This window comes from Ceratosolen solmsi, unplaced genomic scaffold, assembly GCF_000503995.2.
Source record: "Ceratosolen solmsi marchali unplaced genomic scaffold, CerSol_1.0 scaffold49, whole genome shotgun sequence".
Lineage (NCBI taxonomy): Eukaryota > Metazoa > Arthropoda > Insecta > Hymenoptera > Agaonidae > Ceratosolen > Ceratosolen solmsi.
Window position 1 is genome coordinate 485,509 of NW_011948450.1, and position 21,902 is coordinate 507,410.

General features: G+C 22.1%; 2 protein-coding genes across 4 annotated transcripts; one reads left to right on the plus strand and one right to left on the minus strand.

Moving 5' to 3' along the window:
• The first annotated feature begins 4,625 nt into the window (after window positions 1–4,625).
• On the plus strand, window positions 4,626–15,536 carry LOC105366526 (protein C21orf2 homolog). Of its 3 annotated transcripts, none has more exons than XM_011504999.1 (9): window positions 4,626–4,771; window positions 4,898–4,963; window positions 5,488–5,655; window positions 5,730–5,901; window positions 7,373–7,444; window positions 7,520–7,642; window positions 8,449–8,646; window positions 9,073–9,165; window positions 15,007–15,536. In XM_011504999.1, the coding sequence occupies exons 1-9, from the start codon at window positions 4,692–4,694 to the stop codon at window positions 15,115–15,117; spliced, it is 1,083 nt and encodes a 360-aa protein (XP_011503301.1). In that variant the 5' UTR covers window positions 4,626–4,691; the 3' UTR covers window positions 15,118–15,536. The 3 variants fall into 3 exon arrangements, with proteins under 3 accessions (XP_011503301.1, XP_011503302.1, XP_011503303.1); XM_011505000.1 differs by having other exon boundaries at window positions 9,077–9,165; window positions 15,007–15,084; XM_011505001.1 differs by lacking the exon at window positions 5,488–5,655.
• Window positions 15,537–17,120: 1,584 nt separating this feature from the next.
• On the minus strand, window positions 17,121–19,971 carry UHRF1 (ubiquitin-like with PHD and ring finger domains 1). Its single transcript, XM_011505002.1, has 2 exons — window positions 19,631–19,971; window positions 17,121–19,129 (listed from the first exon to the last, which is right to left on the minus strand). The coding sequence occupies exons 1-2, from the start codon at window positions 19,835–19,837 to the stop codon at window positions 17,171–17,173; spliced, it is 2,166 nt and encodes a 721-aa protein (XP_011503304.1). The 5' UTR covers window positions 19,838–19,971; the 3' UTR covers window positions 17,121–17,170.
• Window positions 19,972–21,902: the final 1,931 nt, after the last annotated feature.

Sequence of the window (21,902 nt, forward strand, 5' to 3'; positions counted from 1 at the left end):
TATTCTTCATTACCAAAATGAAATAAATATTATAAATAATTTACACTTAGATAATATTAATATTATATTTTATATAAAAAAATTTTCACGAAATATTAGTATTTGACAAGTTTGATAAAAAATATTTCTTAATTAAAATACTTCAATAAAAGTATTACATTACACCTTTTTTACAAATAGATACTTTTTAATCTAAACATACTATACCTACATTATATTTTACTATAATATTATGTTTTGCTGTGCATAATTGTACTTAATTAATATAGTTTATTTAAATTTAATTCGAAATTCTGAATAAATTTTGTATGGTACAGACATCACAGCTAAATATAACATACACCTTAATTACATTATATTTTTAATATTTGTTTAAATACTATACGATAAAAAACAATTATTTAATACATTTATAATTTACCTACATAAATAAAAAAAGTAGTTTTTAATATAAACACAAAAGATATAATACATCTTTGAATTCATACATATACAATACAACTTAATGACAATTTGTACAAAAGATTAAAGGAAACATAAATAATAAATAGAAATATCAAATTTCCAAAAAGTATATAATTACAAAATAAAATTTCCTATTGTATAAATAAAAAATGTTAATTATATACTTTATTAAAAAGAGAAAAAATAAAAAAATTACCGTATATCAGTGATACTTGATGAAAAAATTTTTAAATATATTTTTTTACATAATTTGGACAATAAAATAATTTCTGATTTATATTTTGATGTGCTCTTATACAAGATGTTATACAAGAAATTGAATTCCTGTATTAAATAATAAACTTTTTTTAAATTCTCAATAATCAAGAATAAAAACAAAATAAATGTTAATGTAATAAAAATTATTGAAAAGCATATTTTTATATTCATTCGATATAATTCTTGTTTAATATAATAAATTATTGATTAATTATGATCGGGAAAATAGTAAACATAGTTATATAAATATTAAAAATTTCATTAAATTATAATAATTTATTTATGAACTACAAATCTACAAAAAAGATCAATTACATTATATAAAAAAATAATTATATTCTTAACCATAACGCTTAACATTATTACTTCTAAATAATCATACATAAGAAATGGAACTCAGAACTTGAATTTATTAGGATTCATTTACATTTTTATTGTGACTTTCGAGTATATATTCTATTTTATATCATGTCGTTCACGTCCTCGTGTATTCAAAAGAAAATAAAAGAAAAAAGAATCGTCATTTAAAACAAGGAGCTGTCATTCCAATTGAAAAAAAAATTTCATTTATTAATAAAAAAAATCTCAAATTGTTAATAGCCAATGCTATATCAATAGAACAAATGTTTAAATAAGTACGATCTTATGGGGTTCTTTACATTAAGTATAAATACAATCATGAGATAATAACATATTTTTATGCAACACTGGTATAAATTATATAGTAATAACACTGCATACAAGCACCAAAATATAATAGATATATATAAAATGTCTGATTTGCTTATAACACATTTAGTGATTTGTAAGTACAGTTGTGTTTACATTTAAACTTTATAATTGTAATATTTGACATTAATTATTTGTTGCAAAAATAACCCAAGTACATACCTAATTATATATTAAATGTATTAAATAATATATAAATGTTATAACAACCAAAAGTGGTAAAAAATGACGATTACTTACTAAGGAATTCTGTCTCGTTACAAAGCTTGTTAGATAAAATAGTCTACCATAAGATGCAATTTTTATTATTACTAGAGTAATGATTTTTATTTATTAAAATTGTTTAATATGCATAAATTATGCATGCTTTAAGTAAATCACTTAATCTTATCAATATTTAATTAATATTTAATACTATTATATAAAGAGTATTTAAAACAAGTAAATTTATACAAACTTAAAACTGATTATATTACTTTAATTTATTTTAGTTTTTATTATTCTGATAATATATTTATATATAAATGAATACATGCACACAAAATGTGATTATTCTATGATTTTTTATTCAATGAATAATTATTTAGAAATTTACTCTTTTGTTTAATTTTTTTTTACACAAATTGTAACTATTATGTTTATAGGTATCTTTTTTTCTTAGAAGCCTAACAAATTTGCCACTGGCAGATTTTGTTTTTAAAAGAAATTTATAAATTTCAAATATAAGAATTTTTATAAACTTTAAATAATAAAATATGAGTTAGATATAAATCCTGTGTAGATTGTATTTTTCACATTGAGGTAAACTTACCAATACCTGTTTCTTAAATCAATGATGAAATGGTCCTTCAATTTTTTCGACTTGCCTTATATGGCTTTAATTAATTACGTACAGTTTGTATTTCTTTCTCAGTCATCATAATTAAAGAGCAATAATTAATATAAAAACCGTGGCTGTAGTTTTTTTTATCCTAGCATGATAAATTAATTTCTGTTTCAACAACCCACCACTAATTCGGTTTTGATATTTTTAACTAATTTGTAATTTCAATTATCACATCATAATTCACATTTTTTAATATGAAAATCTGTGTTTTTCCAACTAGCAATTTTTATCTACATGTGGTATCTATGAATCTTTCCTCATCTGACGAGATGTGTCCTTTAATTTTTATGACCCCTACAAAAGAAATTTGTATTGTAATTTGTATTGTATAATTTGTATTGTATTGGAATTGAATTATTTGGGTTCTCATAATACGTTATATAAAGTAATATTTTTTTAAGATTTAAGAGTACATTCTTATTAAAATGTATACCTATCAGAAAAAAGAAAATCATGCGAATTTTTGTACAAAAGTATACAATTTTTTATAACAATTATTCAATTGTATGCACAATATAATAACAATAATCATACTATCTTATTTAAACATCGTGTTATAGTTGAATTTCGAGTGCTCCTCCCTTAATACACGCATTTGAAAGTTGACTATTTCTTCGTTCCATATATATATATATATATATATATATATAATTAATTATCTATACTTTCGTTCATCTCCACGTACTTATATTAATATAGTACCTACTTACACATACGAACATCCCATACACGTGCATATATACAAAACCATATTCATTTATCAAAAATATTAATAATTTATGCAGACAAATTTTAGAAAGAAATAAAGCATAAATAATTAATACAAAGATTTAAGTGTAAAAATTAAAACTAAATTATCAAACCTAACAAATTTCCAATTAACTATTTAAAAGTTTTTTTTTTATTGAAATAATTATACTAATCAAAGATTATAAGTAAATAAGTCGCTTTCAATTAAAAAATCCATGTACAAGTATATCACAGATATCTGTGATATAATGAGGAAAATTAAAATTAAATAACTGAAAAATCTAAGTATTAAAAATAAGTGTAAAATATACTGCTTTTGAAATGCATATGATCACTCGCAATTATTTAAAAATAAGGCACTAAGAATTGCAAAATCAGAATAAAATTCAGTGTAAATTAAGCATTGTATGTAATATAAAATAGGAATGTAAGAGTCAAATAGAAAATAATATTTCTATCATGTGTAAATAGAAAAAATATTGAATAAACTACAATTTTATTTCCTTTGTATGGCTGAACTTGGAGAATTATTTTACAATTTCTGAAAAGAAATACAAAATTGTTGAATAAACATATATCGCTGTATGTGGGTTAGATAACAATCTTTATTGATATTATTAAAAATATACAGAACAATAATTTAAAATGTGATTGCAAACGATAAAAAACAGATATCGCTTTAAATTAAATAAAACATAAAAAATTTATTTCATTGTTTAAAAAATTGTGAATAAAAGTAAAGAAGTTTTTAACAGTTAACTTTCCACATATAGGCATATATGTATTTTTTAAGTTTTTAGAATTTCAATAACTAAATAAGTTATTAAACAATTTTCTTCGTCCCTTGCGTCCTTAGTCTTTCATTATCTGTTTTAAATTCATAAAACAATACGTTTACTTTGCTTTTTTACCTACATTTACCAAAAAATTTACATAATATGAATAACAACAAAGAATAATGTACAAGGTTGCCTCTTTTCTCTGTAGGTAATGTATTAATAGATGTATATTGTAAAGGTAAACAATACGTATTTACATATAGAAACTGTAACTTGATAGTTATCGCTTAGAGATTGGTTAGGAGAGTAAGTATTTACAGTTCTGTATTTAAGAATGTAACGGGTATTATAAAGCCAAGAATCAATATTGAGAAAATTGAGCAGAAGCTTATTGTATTTTGTCTATTTTTGTACGAGAGGAGAAAATTTGAGACACTTGGAACGCTACACGCTTTATAATAAGTTCAGATTTATAACCTTGTAATTTTTAGTTATCAGTGTCAAATTATTCGATTTTTTCGTATTGTAACAAATTATAGTTTTGATACTACATTCATGTAAGATTGTTCAATTTTTTCGTATGTCCATTATCAGAATTAGTTTGTTTAGAATACCATGATTAAGAAATGTTGCTACAGCAACAACAAAATTTTTCGTGAAAATACGACAGATTATATGCTGATTCTATAACGTTTTTTGATCTTTTTTTAATGTTTTTATTATTTTTGAAGCTGCAAAGTAAGTGTTAGGATCAAAGATTAAAGAATTAATGCTATTACTTATATTTGTTATAACAACGCTTCTGAAAAAATTAATTGGAAATAATGGTCAGGTTAACCGAAGAAATGGTTGCCGCTCGGACACGTATGTCCGACTGTACAGCTGTCAAAAAACTTAATTGTTGGTAAGTTCTTTATAAAAATAGAAAATACATTAGTTTCTATTGTTTTATTGCGTATGAAATTCATCATTATTATATATTTTTTATAATTATTGAGGATTATTAATGGACTTATTTTGCTTTGTCCAGGGGTACTGAATTAACGGATGTAAGCATTTTACGTAAAATGAGAAATGTTGAAATATTGTCACTAAGGTAATTATAGAGAAAATAACTATATTTAATACTGCATATATATAATTTTATATATAGCAATAAATATAAATAATAAACTAGGGAATAATTTTATTTATTTTTCTAAATAATAAAGTGTATCACATCCTTTTACTCATGTATTATTTAAGTCTCTTGTTTAATTTTTAATGTTAATGAAATTTTGAATAAAATATTAAATGATCAATACATATAAAATATAAACTGATATTGATAAAATATATCCATTTCTGTATACATATTTATATTTAACTTTTTTTTTTTATAACTCTTATATGTATTTTACTTAAGAAAAATATAATTTGTTAAGACAAATTAACATTCATAAGTAAATATTAAATATATAAATATATTGTATGAATATACAAATACTCTCATGTATTAGAGACATGGATTATAAAATTAAAAAAAATTTATAACTAAAATTTAAAATTTACTTTCATTAGTATTTTTTTTAATTAAAAATTATTTACTATTGTTTTAATTATATTTATAATATATTTTAGTGTAAACAATATCAGCAGTCTTAAAGATTTTCAAAATTGTGTTGATCTTAAAGATTTGTTTGTAAGAAAAAATAACATTAGAGATCTTAATGAGGTTTGTTATCTTCAAGCACTTTCAAAGCTAAGAAATTTATGGCTTGGAGAAAATCCTTGTGCAGAAATTGATGGGTTAAGAATAATTATTAAATTTTAATAATTTTACAACTTTATAATACATTATTTATTTATCTTTTATTTTGTAGATATCGTTTATCAATAATTAAAACATTACCTCATTTAGAAAAATTAGATGATAAAATAGTAACTCCAGAAGAAGTACAAACAGCAATGGTCAGAGGAAGATCTTTAATTCATCCATTAAACTTGATTCATGCTGAATCATCTTTACCATCATCTCCTTGTGGTACTCCAGAAGTACGTTAAATTGTTAAATATGTAGTAAATTTTTATGAATTTTGCTATAAATATTAAATATGCTAGTTATTTGTTTACTTTCTATTACTTCTACTAAAAGAAGATCTGAATTAAATATTGAAAGTTATTAGTAAAATTATATATTTAAATTATATATTTAAAATATTAAATTTCAAAATATAAAGCTGAAAATATTCTTGTATTAGTTTTTGAAGCAATTTTTATATTTTAAAAATATTTTTAATTATAAATATTTGCTTTACAATTCTTTATTAACTATTTAAATATTACTTTAAAAATATATTATGTTATTTAATTTCTTACATAACAATATATAATATTCAGTTGGCATAATTTATCGTATTAATTTATTAATTTATTTATTTATTAATTTCAATATAAATACCAATATAATATATTTACTATATTTAATGTTTCCATTAATATTATTTGGAAGTGATTAATATAAATATATTGTAGGTATTAATTTGTTAAGTTATAATTGTATTGTATTTTTATATTTATATAAAATACAAATATAATTAAATTGTAAAAAATGTAGGTAATAATTTGTTAAGTTTGTCAATAATTTTTGTATATTTCTAACACTAATAAATTTTTATGTCAATTATTTTAATGAAAATAAAGTTTCATCTATTTATAAAATTTATTTAAAAGATTTTTTATAAAGTGAAGTTAGTGCTTTTATAATTTTTATATAGACAATTTAATTTATTTATATAAACTTACAATAATATTATTACACCGTGTTTTATTATCTTCTACTAATTTAATTCAAACCAGATGAATGTTTAACTATAGATATATATTTATGTATATACATTGTAAATATTTGTATTTTATTTGTAGTGTGTTTTCAATTTATTTATTTTATCCTAAATAGATAAAAATAGAAAATATTAACTTTACACATTTTTAAATATATAATGTAGTATATTTAATTTTCTTTTTTATACAAGTTTATAAAACATGTATTATATTCCTATTATGTGAAATTTATAATTTTTAAAATATTTATATATATAAAAAAATTACGACTTATTTAACACGAACTATTAAAAGAAGTAAAAAATTATAAAATTGTTTAGAAAACAATTGTCAAGGCAAAATAAAAAATTAAATACTAAGAGTTTCTTTTAAAAACTATGTAACAAAACGTATGTATATATGTATATAAAATAGAAAGCTTTGATACAAAAATAAAATAATTTTTTTTTCGCTCTATGTACTTAAATTTATAGGAATAATTAAATGTATAAATAACTAGAAAGTAAAGTATAAAACTATAATATTTATCTTTATTTTAAAATATGAATTTATATTCATTAATTGTTTTAATTTATTGCTTGAATAGCTTGAAATTAAAAAATTAATATAAATATATAAATAGACGTAATTATATTTTTTATCTAAAATCTCTGCTATCACAATAAGTGCTTTTTAATAATAGCTCTCCATGACCAAGTACTTTGAAGAACAAGATATTGATCAAAGTCAGAATTACAGTTCATCAGATGAACAGGTAATTTTTATCTATATATATATATATATATATATTTATTTATTTATAAATAATATAGATTAATTTCTTATTTAGAGAAGTTACCAAAACACTAATGCTTTAGATAGTTACCAAGAGACTGATAAAAGGAATGCAAATTATAATACATCATCTGTTCACCACCGTCAGTATCCTTTTAATACTCGTTATTCATATGAGGTGTGTACATTTTATTTACAGTTAAATATTTAAACATTCATAATTTTTGTACCATTTATATGTCATTAGTGCTTAAAATGTAACATGAAATCCCTTTAATATTTATCCTTTAATAGTAAGCCCTTAATATTTATGATTTAACAACAATTTTTCTTATTTTTCATAAATTTTTGTATTTGTATTTATTTCCTTTAATATTAATGGTGAAATGGACATACTAAATAATTTTTTGATCACTAATTATTCAGAATTCATTGTGGCTCTTGATTTTTTTTTAAATTTAATAGATAAAAGCTATTGAATAACCTATTTATTAACACTGGTATAAGGGTCGTTCAAAACGATGAATTGGGAGCTGAAAAAATGAAATAATATACAAAGAATATGTGGAAAATAATGTTTAATGATGGGTCTGATGCTACAAATTGTGAATATTCTATATCCGGATCAATGCAGTTTGTTTCACTGGCATCGGTTCTTCCAATTTGATGGGATGTTAATGGCACAATAACAAATTTCAATGATCTACACATGCATTATCCATAACTACGTTTGCCTCTCATCGGTAAGGTGATGATTTCTGGGAGAGGGAAATGTAAATGTCATGCAGTTAATAAAAAGTACTGGATCGGCATCTATGGTTATTATACTGGGTTAAAATAAATAAATAACTTAATTGGGTTTGAAATTTATATAACATAATATATATTCAATACATATTTAAATTATTTTGATCACAATTTTCTTATTCATAACATTTTTATTCTTTTTTTATAGTTACATAAATTAATTTTTGAATATTTTAGAATTCTAATGATAAAACAGCCTTACGACATAATGGTGATTATGATAATTTAAATCAAAGAATGTATACACCAATTTCACCACGCACACATAATCCGCTACTAGAATATAATGATGAAAGGGGAATTGAATATGATGATTCTCAAAGATCAATGTCAGAACAATCAAAGAGAGAAGTAATAAATCAAAATATAGATAGAGTAAGATTATTTAATGATTTTAAAATAATGTATAACTTTATAAAAATATGATTATAATATAATAGGATACGAAATAAAATATTATTTTTAAAAGTTATTTTAAAAGTTTAAAGAAGTACTAAAAAATATGAAATATACTTTAATTTTACATACATATAGATCTCAAATCTAATTTTTTTAATAAAAATAAAAATCCAATTTTAATTAAATTTTCAGTCACTTAATTTGTTACAAGTAAGTAATGAATGATAAATAGATAGAAGTTTCATATTTTTAATTATAAAAGTTTGTTTTTTTTAGATATTAAATACAATATTTGTTTAATTAATTATTAAAATCAATAAAGATATTTAGTAATATATTTTTTTAATTAATATAATATAATATAATAAATTTTGTCAATAATTGATCATATTTATTGAAAAGGAAGATCTTAATCAAACTTCTGATTGGACAAGGTGCATTGAGAAACATAAACGCAGATCACAATTTCAGTTTCAAAAAAGACCAGTAACAAGGGTAAGTTTGCTACAACTAATCTATATTACGTAAAATTAACAATTCTTTTTTTTATAATTGTATCCACTGCTATGAACAAATTATATATTTATTTATTTTAAGTAGAGTAATTTATTGTTTAGAACATTTCCATATTTCAGTCGATAATATATATATGTAAATTATACTATTAAAATATTTCAATTTTAATACAAATATTTTATGCATTAATCATTTATAATAGTAAATTAAGATACATATTGTGTTAATTGTAGCTGAAAATAGCTATTTATTACAATATTTTAATAACGAAAATTGATAAATTAGATTTATTTTGAAGTTTCTAAAATAGTTTAACTCGTTTAACTCAAAGAATTATAAGTTCAATTAGAAATATCTAAACTAAAAATGATTTTTAAGATATTTTATTTTTTTAAGCATTTCAGAGATAGTTAGATCATATTTCATTATTTTTAAATAGAATATCAAACTGAAAGAACACTTGAATGTAAACAAATTTTTGCAGTTATAAAGAAACATATATTATATAGTGTTCAAATTTATATATATAATTTTTTTCCAAATTTATGCATTTAATTGCATTTAATATAAATGGGTAATAGAAAAATAATACTAAAAACAAAATAATATATTCTTATAATGTGAGTACAATTTATATATACAACAGATTACATTTTATTTTATGTATTTTAATAATAAATAAAAAATAAAATTATTATTAAAAGTTTTTATACTGTGACCCAATGGAATTAATTAAAAATGCATAAATACATTTAAATTTATTATATGTAATAATAATAATTTCTATACCTCGATGAGAATAATTATTAATAATGAATTTGAAGAAATAGTGTAATTCATAAGAACATTGATTGTTAGAAAAGACATAAAAAATGTATTAAATATTAGTAAAAATAAGTAAGTTAAATATAAATAAAAATATTGTTCTTACATGACAATAAAATAAACCTAAAATTGCTCAAAACTAAACTAAAAAGAGAAAAAAAGATACCATCGTAAAAGTTAATAGTGAGTGCAATTATATGCAAGACTAGTTTATAAGATATAAGAAGTGTAAATAAATGTAAATTTCATCCTAATAGTTTACCATCATAATTTTGCACTACAAAATAGCATGTGTAAATAAATTTATATGCATGTGTGAAACGCGTGACTTGTGTTACTATTTCACCAACAATGATTGTGCGATGGCACAAATTGTATAGATTAATTAACATAATAATTGAATTATTTTTATGTATGTTTCTGAAGTACTTGATAAAATATGAAAAATAATAAAAGGATAAAGCAAAATTACATCTCATGTGAATATAATTAAACCAACTATCAGTTACTTGCTCAAAAGACAGAAAATAGTTTTAAAGGCTAAGTCTGGTTTCTTCAGTTTAGTTAACCAAGAACAAAAACTATACTAATTGCTTAAATAGAAGCAATTTTATAGGCTTAGGATGAAAGTACGTACAAGAACTTAAAAGCTACGTGCAATGAATGAATATACTGCTTTTGGCGACATTAATACATTGGAGCTAAATTAATTTTTGTGAATAGAGTTATAAACTAATAGATGAATACTATGTATATTTTTTATACGTTGTTTCAATATTTATTTTTAAAAATTCAAAAAATATCGAAAACATTTTCGATTAATTACCTTAACATATATAGTACAATGCTACATACCTAACCACTGCTATCAAGTCCACTAATCGAGTACAATATTAGTTTCAAAGATGCCAACATGGATTTCTAATAATTTGTGTAACAGCATGGATTTTTTTAATACAATTACTTTATTTAGTAAGGGATGTTGAGCAATCATCTACAAAATAAATAAATATTTTTAACAATTATTTGTTTTTAGAGTTTCTTTGCATTTTTAATATCTATATGCATCATTAAATGATAGATAATTTTTAAAACCTGAGGTTACTAGGTGTGGCTATATATTATCCAGTATGTTACTATATAGTATGTGCATGTGTCTGATTTATAATTAGCCGACTGATTATAATCTGAAATTGCTTATAAAGTGTAGCTATTTTGCTTGTAATCATGGATTGTATATTATTACTATTCATATGTTAATCGTAGGTGAGTGTTACATCAGGACTCAGTAAATTTCAAACTCTTATAAATGAGACTAAGTCAAAATTAAAAATAGAATGCTGAATAAGAGATCCACTAGCTTAACTAATGAAGAGATTGGTTACTGCTCCTTTAATACTCGCCTCTTTTAAAGCTTCACAAATATCTTTGCAGTGATATAATTATAATGAAATGCGGAGTCATAACATTGAGTATGAAACTTAAAAGAAGAATATCGCTTGCGCAAAGAGAGAAAATGAGATAATTCGTTGTGAAGAAAGAAATAATGTTCGCGTTATAGAATATATTGAGATAGTAATAAATAATGTAAAGAAATGGGTGCTTTGTAGCGAGTCTAACATAGCATAAATACACACATTACTAGTCTCGTGATATACACACATACACGCATTTTATGACAATAGAGTGTAATACAATTCTAAATTGGGCATACTTATTAAAAATAGATAATGTATAATGTAAAATAAATGAAATATTATAAAAAAGTCTTATGTATAATTAAGTTTGATCTAACATCCTTACTTCTCGATCGAACGCATTATGAACATAAAAACATCGAACTTCTCCATCACAAAATGCAATTAATAATTTAGTCACACATGAATTATTTCTCGAAACTTGGTTTGGACATTGAACCTTTATGCCTAATAACAGGGACAATTATTCAGAAATGTAATAAATCTATTCTAATACAGGATGGAGAAATTATAACTAATTTAATCTTGTTTTAAAACCATGACTATTATCTTGCACTCACTTATGTGAAATTCTTTTACCAATGTACGGATTTTGTTATTACATTAAAATATACTATAAATAACAAATTTTGTGTACATTTGTTGAATACTGGCAATAAGTCGAATTTCTTTCGCAAGAATATTTTCTTTTTGAAAACTTTTGAAACCACTATTATAAGAGATGTTAAATATTAACACATAAAAAGTAATTAAAAAAATAATAGATATATATATATATATATATATATATATATATATTTAACAATATAATAATATAATACTAAGGTACTAGCTTGTAGATTATATTATTGACATAAATCTTGATAAAAATAAAATATATAAAATAATATCATTAAAGTTATAATATTCTAAGTTGCACGGTGATACAATAGTGATCCATAGTAAAATACGAATTGTTTATTTATTATGAAGTTTTTGACATTGCCATCCTAAATGCATGTATAAATACGTAAGTATTATAAATTATTAATTTATAGTATTAATATTTGCATAACTGTATTTAACGAATAAATTTACTTGTTACAGTTCTTTCACGGGCTCCACCACAAACAATACTTATTCATATGATGCATAATGATAATAAATTAAATATTGTAGTAAATATAATATTTTATATTGGTGCTATATGTTATTATTCCGTATGTATGGATTTTATAATTAATAATGGTATTTTGAGAAATAAATTATGTAAATAGAGAGGTACAAAAATAAAAAGAATGAATTGATTCGTACGGTGATTAGAAAAGTATTCATTTTTTCATGATGCTTTGAATTTGGAATATTTCTTTTATATTTAGCCTTATGTAACGTTTATATTTTAGTTTTTAAAATGTGTATTAAAACTGTATCCAGTATCTGCAGCTTGCGTGTAAAATTTGTAACTTCATTTTTGTAATTCCTATCTACCTTATTATATTAACCACTGTTACTACTCATTTTGTATTAGTTTAATAAATAAGTAATTTTTAATGTTTTCTTCGCTATCTAGTATTATTCTTAATCCTTTAGTTCCCGTTTTCCTTACCTGGTTAAAGTCTTCAAAAATTGAGAAACTAGAGAATTATGAAAGAAATTTTTAAAATAATATTTTTATTATAAAAGTCAATTAATTTTAATTTAAAAGAAAGCTGCAGTGTAAATATTTTTTCTAAATTGTACCATATCTAATTTTCTTACAAAATTTTAGTTTTTTCTTGCATTTATTTCGGTACAGGAATGCAAAAGATAATTTACTTATAATTATTAAATTAAAATAAATTAATAATATATAATAAATGAATAAGTTAAAATTAATTTCTTTATTTTTTATTTCTTTATGTTAATAACATTCGGAATTATATTTAATACACTTATAGTCTGACCAAATATAAATGATCAGAATAGTAATAACTATATTCATATTTAATTAGCTATTAATAAAATAATATTTAGTTATTTCAAATATTAATATTTCAAAGTATATGAAAATAATAACAAAGATATTTATAAAAATAATTGAATCATAATTAAAATGATTTAAATATTGATTTTCATGTGAGGAACTCTTATTACGGTGTTCAGGCAAAATAAATAATATCGGGTTTGTAGAGATCCAAAATTAGTGGAAATTATTCATATATCAAATATTCTTAGTAAAGTGATATATTAAGAAAAGGTGAACAATGTTGCAAAATAAAAGAGATAAATAGCAGTAAACATGTGTTATAAATGGCATAAAAAATAATGCTGCCAAATCAGCAACATTGATATGTCACTTTAAAAATTGGTAAAAATGGAATAAAATAACATTACTATATAGAAAAAATTAATAAATACGAAATAAAACATAAAGGAAGAGTAAGATTGTGGAGTCAATTATATACTTTAAAATTTATCAGCGTGTCAAAATATAAAGCACGTATCAACTTCCAAAAATCTTGCGTTAAATTAGAATTATTCAAATAAAAATAGTAATGTTCGAAAAAAAAATTATATGTAATTTTTTTATAAAATTTGTTTATAAATGAGCAATGATGTTAGTTGTGTTCTTTTAAACATTGTGATATGAAATCACATCAAGGTATTTCAAGTTCAAAGAGAGGGTTATATAAGTCAGAAACACTTGAATATACTACGTACAAAAAAGTTTAACAAATCTAAAATATAAAACACCTTAATTATAAACTTCAAAACAGAACAGCTCATAATAAATTTAAAAATGAAAAACATTTCTGAACTTTAATTAATTTATATATTTGTAGAACGCATTAACGTGCCTGGACAGGCATCGATTAGAGTTGAGTTTGAGGAGACATTGAACAGAATATTAATGAAGTACAAAAGACAGTGTCAGTAATAACATTATACACTACCATATAATCATAAATTGTATGATTTATAAGTTTTTAAAAGAGGTGATAGATATAGGAAGGTCATAATAGTCACTAATAAGAACGTTACTTTAGAGATAGTGGTGATCACGATGCACCCGCCAAAAATTAATTAAGTTATTTTGCAAATATATTAACTATTTCTTATTTTTAATACTGTAACAAAAACTAAATTCAATTACGATTTTAATAAGTATTTTTATTAATATATTAATTAAAAAAAGAAAAAATTACTTTAGGTCCCTTTACTTTTATTTTCACCTGTGTAATACTTATAAAAATTTAGTTAAAATAAAAATAAATAATGGTCTTATAAGCTGTCTTGAATATTATATATTTTTAACTTCGAAGCTTCACAATGAATACAAAAAACGTTTTTACGATACATCCGTAAATAAAAATTTGAAATCATTTTTTAATATGTTTCTAAATGATAATGAAGGTACGAAAATGAATAATAAATACATCTACACATTACAAAAATAATAATACGTTTGAATATTTTATTAGTAAAGACTATATATTAAGTAAAGTTAAAAGTTCTAATGATAAAGTCTATTTAATATTCCGTTTTGTCGATGTTGCAGAATTCGAACATTCTATCAGCTGTATTGTGTCTCGTCAAGGAGTTGGATTACCCAAGTTTGGAGGTGGTTGAAATGGCAGTAAAAAGTCGCATTGACGAGTTGGAAGAATGATATTTTTTATACCGTTCTCAGTTATGTAGGGGGCGGTACTCGCAAATAGCATATTACATGTTAATATAATTAATGCATGCATTCCAAATCTAAACGAGCTGCATATTTATCATTCCGTCTACAACTTTACTACCTTTCATAGAAAGTTTATCACTAACTCAGATTATAACTCAGGCTCAGGCTTTGTGGAGATGCGCCAAACTATTAGCAACAACAGCGTGCTACAGGATTTTTTGTCCCTATTCACAACACAAGGTACAGCCGTGATATATACAATCAGAAAAATGAACCAATTAAATAAAATAAAAAATAAAGAGAACAAAAGATATTAGCATATAAATACTTACTGATGAACTGAATTAATAAATGAGAATCAAAATATTATTCAGTTGAAGGTGCAATAAAAATAATTAAGAAAATGTGGAAAACAAAATTAAAATTAAATTTCATTACTCGTACTTTTCAAGATTTATCATTAAAATTTATTTTGTGTTATAGAAATATTGACCTAGTTAAATTAAAGGATAAATTTATTATTGTTGGAACACAGTGCTGATTGTCACTTGCAATACTCTAGTTCTATCCACAAATATTCTTGCCAGTTCCAAATAATATAATAGTTGGTTTTTGGAATATGTACATAGTAATTAATATTATTTACACAGAGAGTTAATTTGATTTAATATATTATAATTATAATTATAATTATATATATATATATATATATATACACATATATTAATATAAACTTATATTTGCACGTCTACATAGACCCATGTGGAACGAATTAATGTATTCGAAATATATTACAAAACTATTAAATAAAAAAATATAAATGTTATATTAATATATTAAAATTAATAAAAATAAATTAACTTAATAAAATGATATTACGTTTTGGATGGCCTATATTCAATGTTTACTTGAATTTTATTGTTTCATTTATAACATTAATTTTATATGGTAAATTTAAAATGCATTATACAATATACAATTATAATTATGTATTTACTAAGTTTTAATTTAAAAACATTTGAATTGATTATTTTTTAAATTGACCTTACAGTACTACTTAAATTACAGATAATTAAAGGTTGATTCTATTACTCTTATAATAAATTAAGTAGTTGTTAAAAATCACAGAACTTATTATATCTACATATATTATATATTTTATTATAAAATAATAAATTCAATATATCTTATTATCAAAATTTAATTAAACACAAATAAAATGTATACAGTTCTTTACTACTGTAAAGAAAGTAGTGAGAATTTTTAATAAATTTTCAATAAAATTATTCATATAGAAACTGATACAAATCACTGTAAAAAATTAATTTTTATTACTACGAAACATCAATTATAAGCTTTTCAAATATATATTTCCATCTTTTTAAGTAATTTTGTTTTTTTTTTAATTTCTTCTAGGTCTTAAAACATATTTTTAATCTTAAATTTATAGTAATAAAATGTAAAAAAACTTAATATTCATGTATATTTAGTTTAATTATGTTCTCTTAATTTTAATATTATTTTAATTTTAATTTAAAATTTATTTAAAAGTAAGTGTATTTTTATAATATTAAAGTAATTGAAAAGAATTCAATTATAATAAAATATCAAGACTAATAATTGTATTGTTTTAAAGTAAAAATAGTATAAATGATAAATGATAGCTTAAAAAATTAATTCTAGTTTAAATTTAATTTACACTGTAAATTGTGATTAAAATCATTACTTTATAACCATTTATTATAATTATAAATACATTTTCGAAAAATTTATGTTTTAAATACATAAAATAAAAAATATTCTAAAATTTTCTAAAAATTTCAACTATTTGAAATTTAATTTGCTAAATTAAATTGTTGACTATTTTATTTCAACAATCTAACAAAGTAGAAGAATTGATTAATATTTAGAACCTTGAATTAATACAAAGGTAGTCATTTAATAAAAATACATATAAATTATTGGTTTATAAATACTTAATACTGATTTTCAAAAAAGAACAGGATAATTGTAATTGTCCTAAAAAGTCAATTTACAATTATCTGGTTTTGTCATATCCTGGAAACATTGAAAGTAAAATTGATGATAGTTTTTCATTAACTAACATTTTGTAACTTTTATCTAAAGATGTACGACACATTGGACATGCGTAAGTATTGACTTCAAAACTTCGCTTTAAACAAGCTATGCATATATTATGTGCACATGGAGTTGTAACAGGTTTAAATACTAAATCTTGACAGACAATACAAGAAAATTCCATAGAAACTTTTTCAAAATATGCTTGTTTGCCTTGAGATTTAAAGTCATTACACTGACTCCATAATTTAGCATTTGATGAATCTTGTATTATCAAATTTGTAATTTCATTGCTTACTTTAAAAGCAGTTTTTTGCTTTTTTTGTGTAGAAACATAAGATACAGAATTAACGTTGTCATCAAATTTGCGCTTTGATCTTGCTTTTTTTTCTTGAGCTTCTTGGTAACCTTCGGGATAAATCATTTCCAAACCAAACTGAGCAATTCTAATTTTACCTAGCTTTGTCCATGGAGCCGATATAGGATCATCCCTTCTTAATAAGTAACGCCAGACTCTAAAACCACTTTGACCTTTTTCAGGCCAATATTTTACTACTTTATAAATACCATCATATCTATTTCCATCTTCTGGAGCATATTTACTATGTTTAGCAAGTTTAAAATTTCGTACAACACGGATTGGTAAACCTGCTTTCCAATTAATTGCTTCAGCTCCTTCGATTACATTCACTCGAGCATTACAATTTAAAGCTAGAGCCCTATTCATTAAAGTTAATTGTTGATCACAACTTTGTTTTGCAGTTCTTTTATTTCCAGACAAATCTCTTCCACCAGAACCAGTATATAAAAATTCTTCACCGTTATCAAGATCATCTTCATAACCTCCAGATAAAACAATTGAATAAGCACAGTCATCTGCACGTCCATGAATTCCTGCAACATGAGGTCTATGAACACCAGCTTCTGATACTTGAACTCTAAATTTCCATAAAGTACCAACTTCTATTCCAGGAATGGGACCTCTATGACTAAGAGGAACAATTGTACAAATTTTTGTTCTACCAACACAAGCCATACCTTTTCCCCAATCTCTGTTACTACCAACCACATTGCTATGCTTTTTTTTCGGTATGATTTTTTCACCAAATTTTACAATTTCATTAGCATTTACTTTACAATCTGGACAATACCAATCATCATTGGTTGGCAGATCCATTAAAGGAGGATTTAAACAAGCCATATGATATGCATCATCACATTCATCACAAAGCAAGGTAAGATGAGGATCATTTTTTTTGCCACAAATTTTACAACTACATTCTCGACACTTTTTTTTTGGATTATCAAGACAATTGGAGCATTTGAAAGGTATTTTCCTTCGTGTTGTAGGTATATGTGAAGTAATGAAATCATCATCTCTTTCCATAAGTAAAACTGGCTTTTCAATCATATATATATCAAATTTTGTATTAACTGTACAGTTTTCAACAGATCGAGTGCCATCCCCAATATGTACAGTACCAATTAATTCTTTAAAAGTTTCATTTGTTTTTAATATTGTAAAATCATACCAATTACCTATTTCACTTGAATTTTCTAAATTATAATTTACCATTACTTTTTTACCAACATCCAAATGATTGAAATTTAAAATTCTCCATGCTCTAGGTCTTATAGAAGTTGCATCAACATCGAAAGGCTCATCGTCTTTTGAATCAGGTAAATCCCATTTAACTTTATACATTAATTTTCCAAATTTTGTAAATATTTTAAGGATCAAAGCTTCAAACCAAGCTCCAAGAGCATTATCGGTACAGTCAATGGCATCTCCTACTTTATAATATTTACATTTTACATTTATTTCATCTTTAGTCTTTTCTACCATTGGTTCATCATTTCTCATTTCTTTTCCTTTATTTTTTATAATTAGGTCCTCTTGTTTTGATTTTATCATTACCTATATCAAAGAATTTTTTATTAAATAAATATATAAAACTTAATAAATTAATTTTTATAAAATTATTACTTATTTAACACTTGTAGAATTCTATATTATAAAATAAGTTTAATATATCAAATTAATGAGTTAAATCTTGATTCAATTATCAAATACATACTTTTAATAACATTTATTTGCAAATATCAATTACTTGATTAACAATTGTTCGATTTTATTATTAAATATTAGAAATTTATATCAATATTATTGTATAATAATCTAAATAAGGATTTTATAACATTCAAATTATTAATAAAATTTGGAATTTTCTACAAATTACTGAATAGATTATAAATGCATAAATAAATAACAATACATATTTCAAATTTTAAAGCATATAAACAAATACGTTATAATTAATATTTGAAATAATAAGAAAGATGGTATAAATAGATTAACAATATTTCTTAAATATTATTTTCATATTAATTTTTTAATTACTCAAATACTAAAACTTACCTGTATAACATTATTTATATTAATACTATAATCGTATAAAGTGCAGTCATCTTCTAGATGTTTTCCACAAAAAAACAAACCTTGTTGCGCCCATTTTATTCCAAATTCTTGCTCAATATCGTTTTTTAAATCCTTAATTTTTGTTAATTTTGAAACATTAAGTACCGTCTTTTTTTTACCATCGATGGTCACGACTTGTACATACATTTTTCTTCAATTTACGATAATTGATAATGTGATCAAAACAATTATGAGACAGATTATAGAAATAAAATACTGTACAATATTAAAGACATCGGCCTGTGAAATTACCGTTGAATATGAAGTTGTATTAATATTTGGCGGTAAAGTAAAGGAAAAAAAATCAAAAGAAAAGTTAGAACTGGAACATAGTTCAAAATAATTTGAAGCATGCTAGAAGATATCAATGCTTATTGGTTCTTTTAAATGCGCACAATTTTAATATTGAATTCTACAAAGTGTATCAATAAGTTTACGTAATCTTTGTTTATTACTTTATAAAAAACAATATTTCCGTATTTCTTCAATTTAATAAAATACTGTAATTTAATAAAATATTGTATTTAAAATTTATAAAAATAATTATTTTAATAATTATATTTTAAGAATATGCATTTTAATGTAAAACTAATGTTGAATAAAATTATCAAATATGTTGTTATTGTTAAAAACAGATTATATATTATTATATAAATATAAATATATTAATTATTTTTTATTACATTTTCTACATTATTTTTAGATATACATTACATTAACATTGTTACGTATGCTGTTTAATATTGCAATAGTACATACAAAAAACAATTCTTTTCAAAGAAGCAATTTAGTACTATGACTTACTTTTTCAAAATAAAATACAATGAGTAATAATACCGCACTTATGCTTTTAAAGTTTAAATTTTATATCGCACTTTCTATTTAGAATATTAAAGTTTACTTTATTGTATATAACTTAACTGGATACATTTACTATATTCGCTACAATCAACGCGATAACAGTGTAGTAAATTTGGTCTTTGTTTTAAGTTTGTATTATTCATCGATCGTTTCTATCTCATTAGAAAATAGACTATCATATACATGCCATGAATATAACGTCATATTAAGTTCGTTAAAAATGTAAAAAAAATTTAACTTGAATATTAAAAAATATGAATTATATTATTTATATGATGCATATTCTGCTAAGTATTTCTAATATGCATATTTCTAACTAAAAGAATTCAGTATATATAGTATATATATTCAGTATAATGAAAATTCACTAAACATTTTTTGAACTTATGAAATAAATGCATATTTGGATAAGAATATGGTGAAAGTTTTATATCACAAACAAAATTTTTACTACGGCTATTGACTAGTAAACAAATAAGTGTATATTTTAGAATATATTTAACAAATTTTATAGACTATTTAATTAATTGATATTTTATTAGAAAAAATTAATTAAGTAAATTTTAGTGATTTATTACAATATGTTCTAATTTAAAATAATTTCAAAAATATAGTATAAATCATTTTTTGTATATAATGACTAATATCAACTGTGCAATAGACGTAAATTAATGTATTCTTCTATAAAAATGTATGATCATATTTAATTATAACACACTATTTGAATTTTAATATTTACTTAAATTTTTATTTAAAAATGAAAATTTAATAAGTAATAATAGAAGTAATTCAATATAGAATGGCATATTAATAATAAAATGAAATTATATGCTTTTTTATTGTATTATTTTAAATAACTATAGCTATATAAATTCATTTGAGTATAAATTTGAACTCTTTTGTAATAAATATATATTTCGAATAAATAATTTTACATATTTTAAATTATATTTATGAATTATTTAAGAATAAATACAATTATTTGTTTCTTATAGCTACAATAATTTAAGCACATTGTTCTATATTGAATAGTTAAATCAATTAATTATAAAATAATATAAATATATATATTTTCAGTGTATAAAGCCTGCGTGAAAAGACATTTTTTTAATATTAAATTAACATATTTTATTCAATATTTGTATAACTGTTATAATATTTATAAAAATGTATGGCATACTGTTTTGATACATTTTATAACATACCATATTAAAAAATAAATAGATAACATTTTTTATTGAAAAATATGAGCGAAATGTCATTGTATCAAATCATTCGAGGGTTGTTTGATTTATCAAAATTACATGCACTTACAAAAACCAATCCAGTAACAGTTTTCCTGCGCATGCGT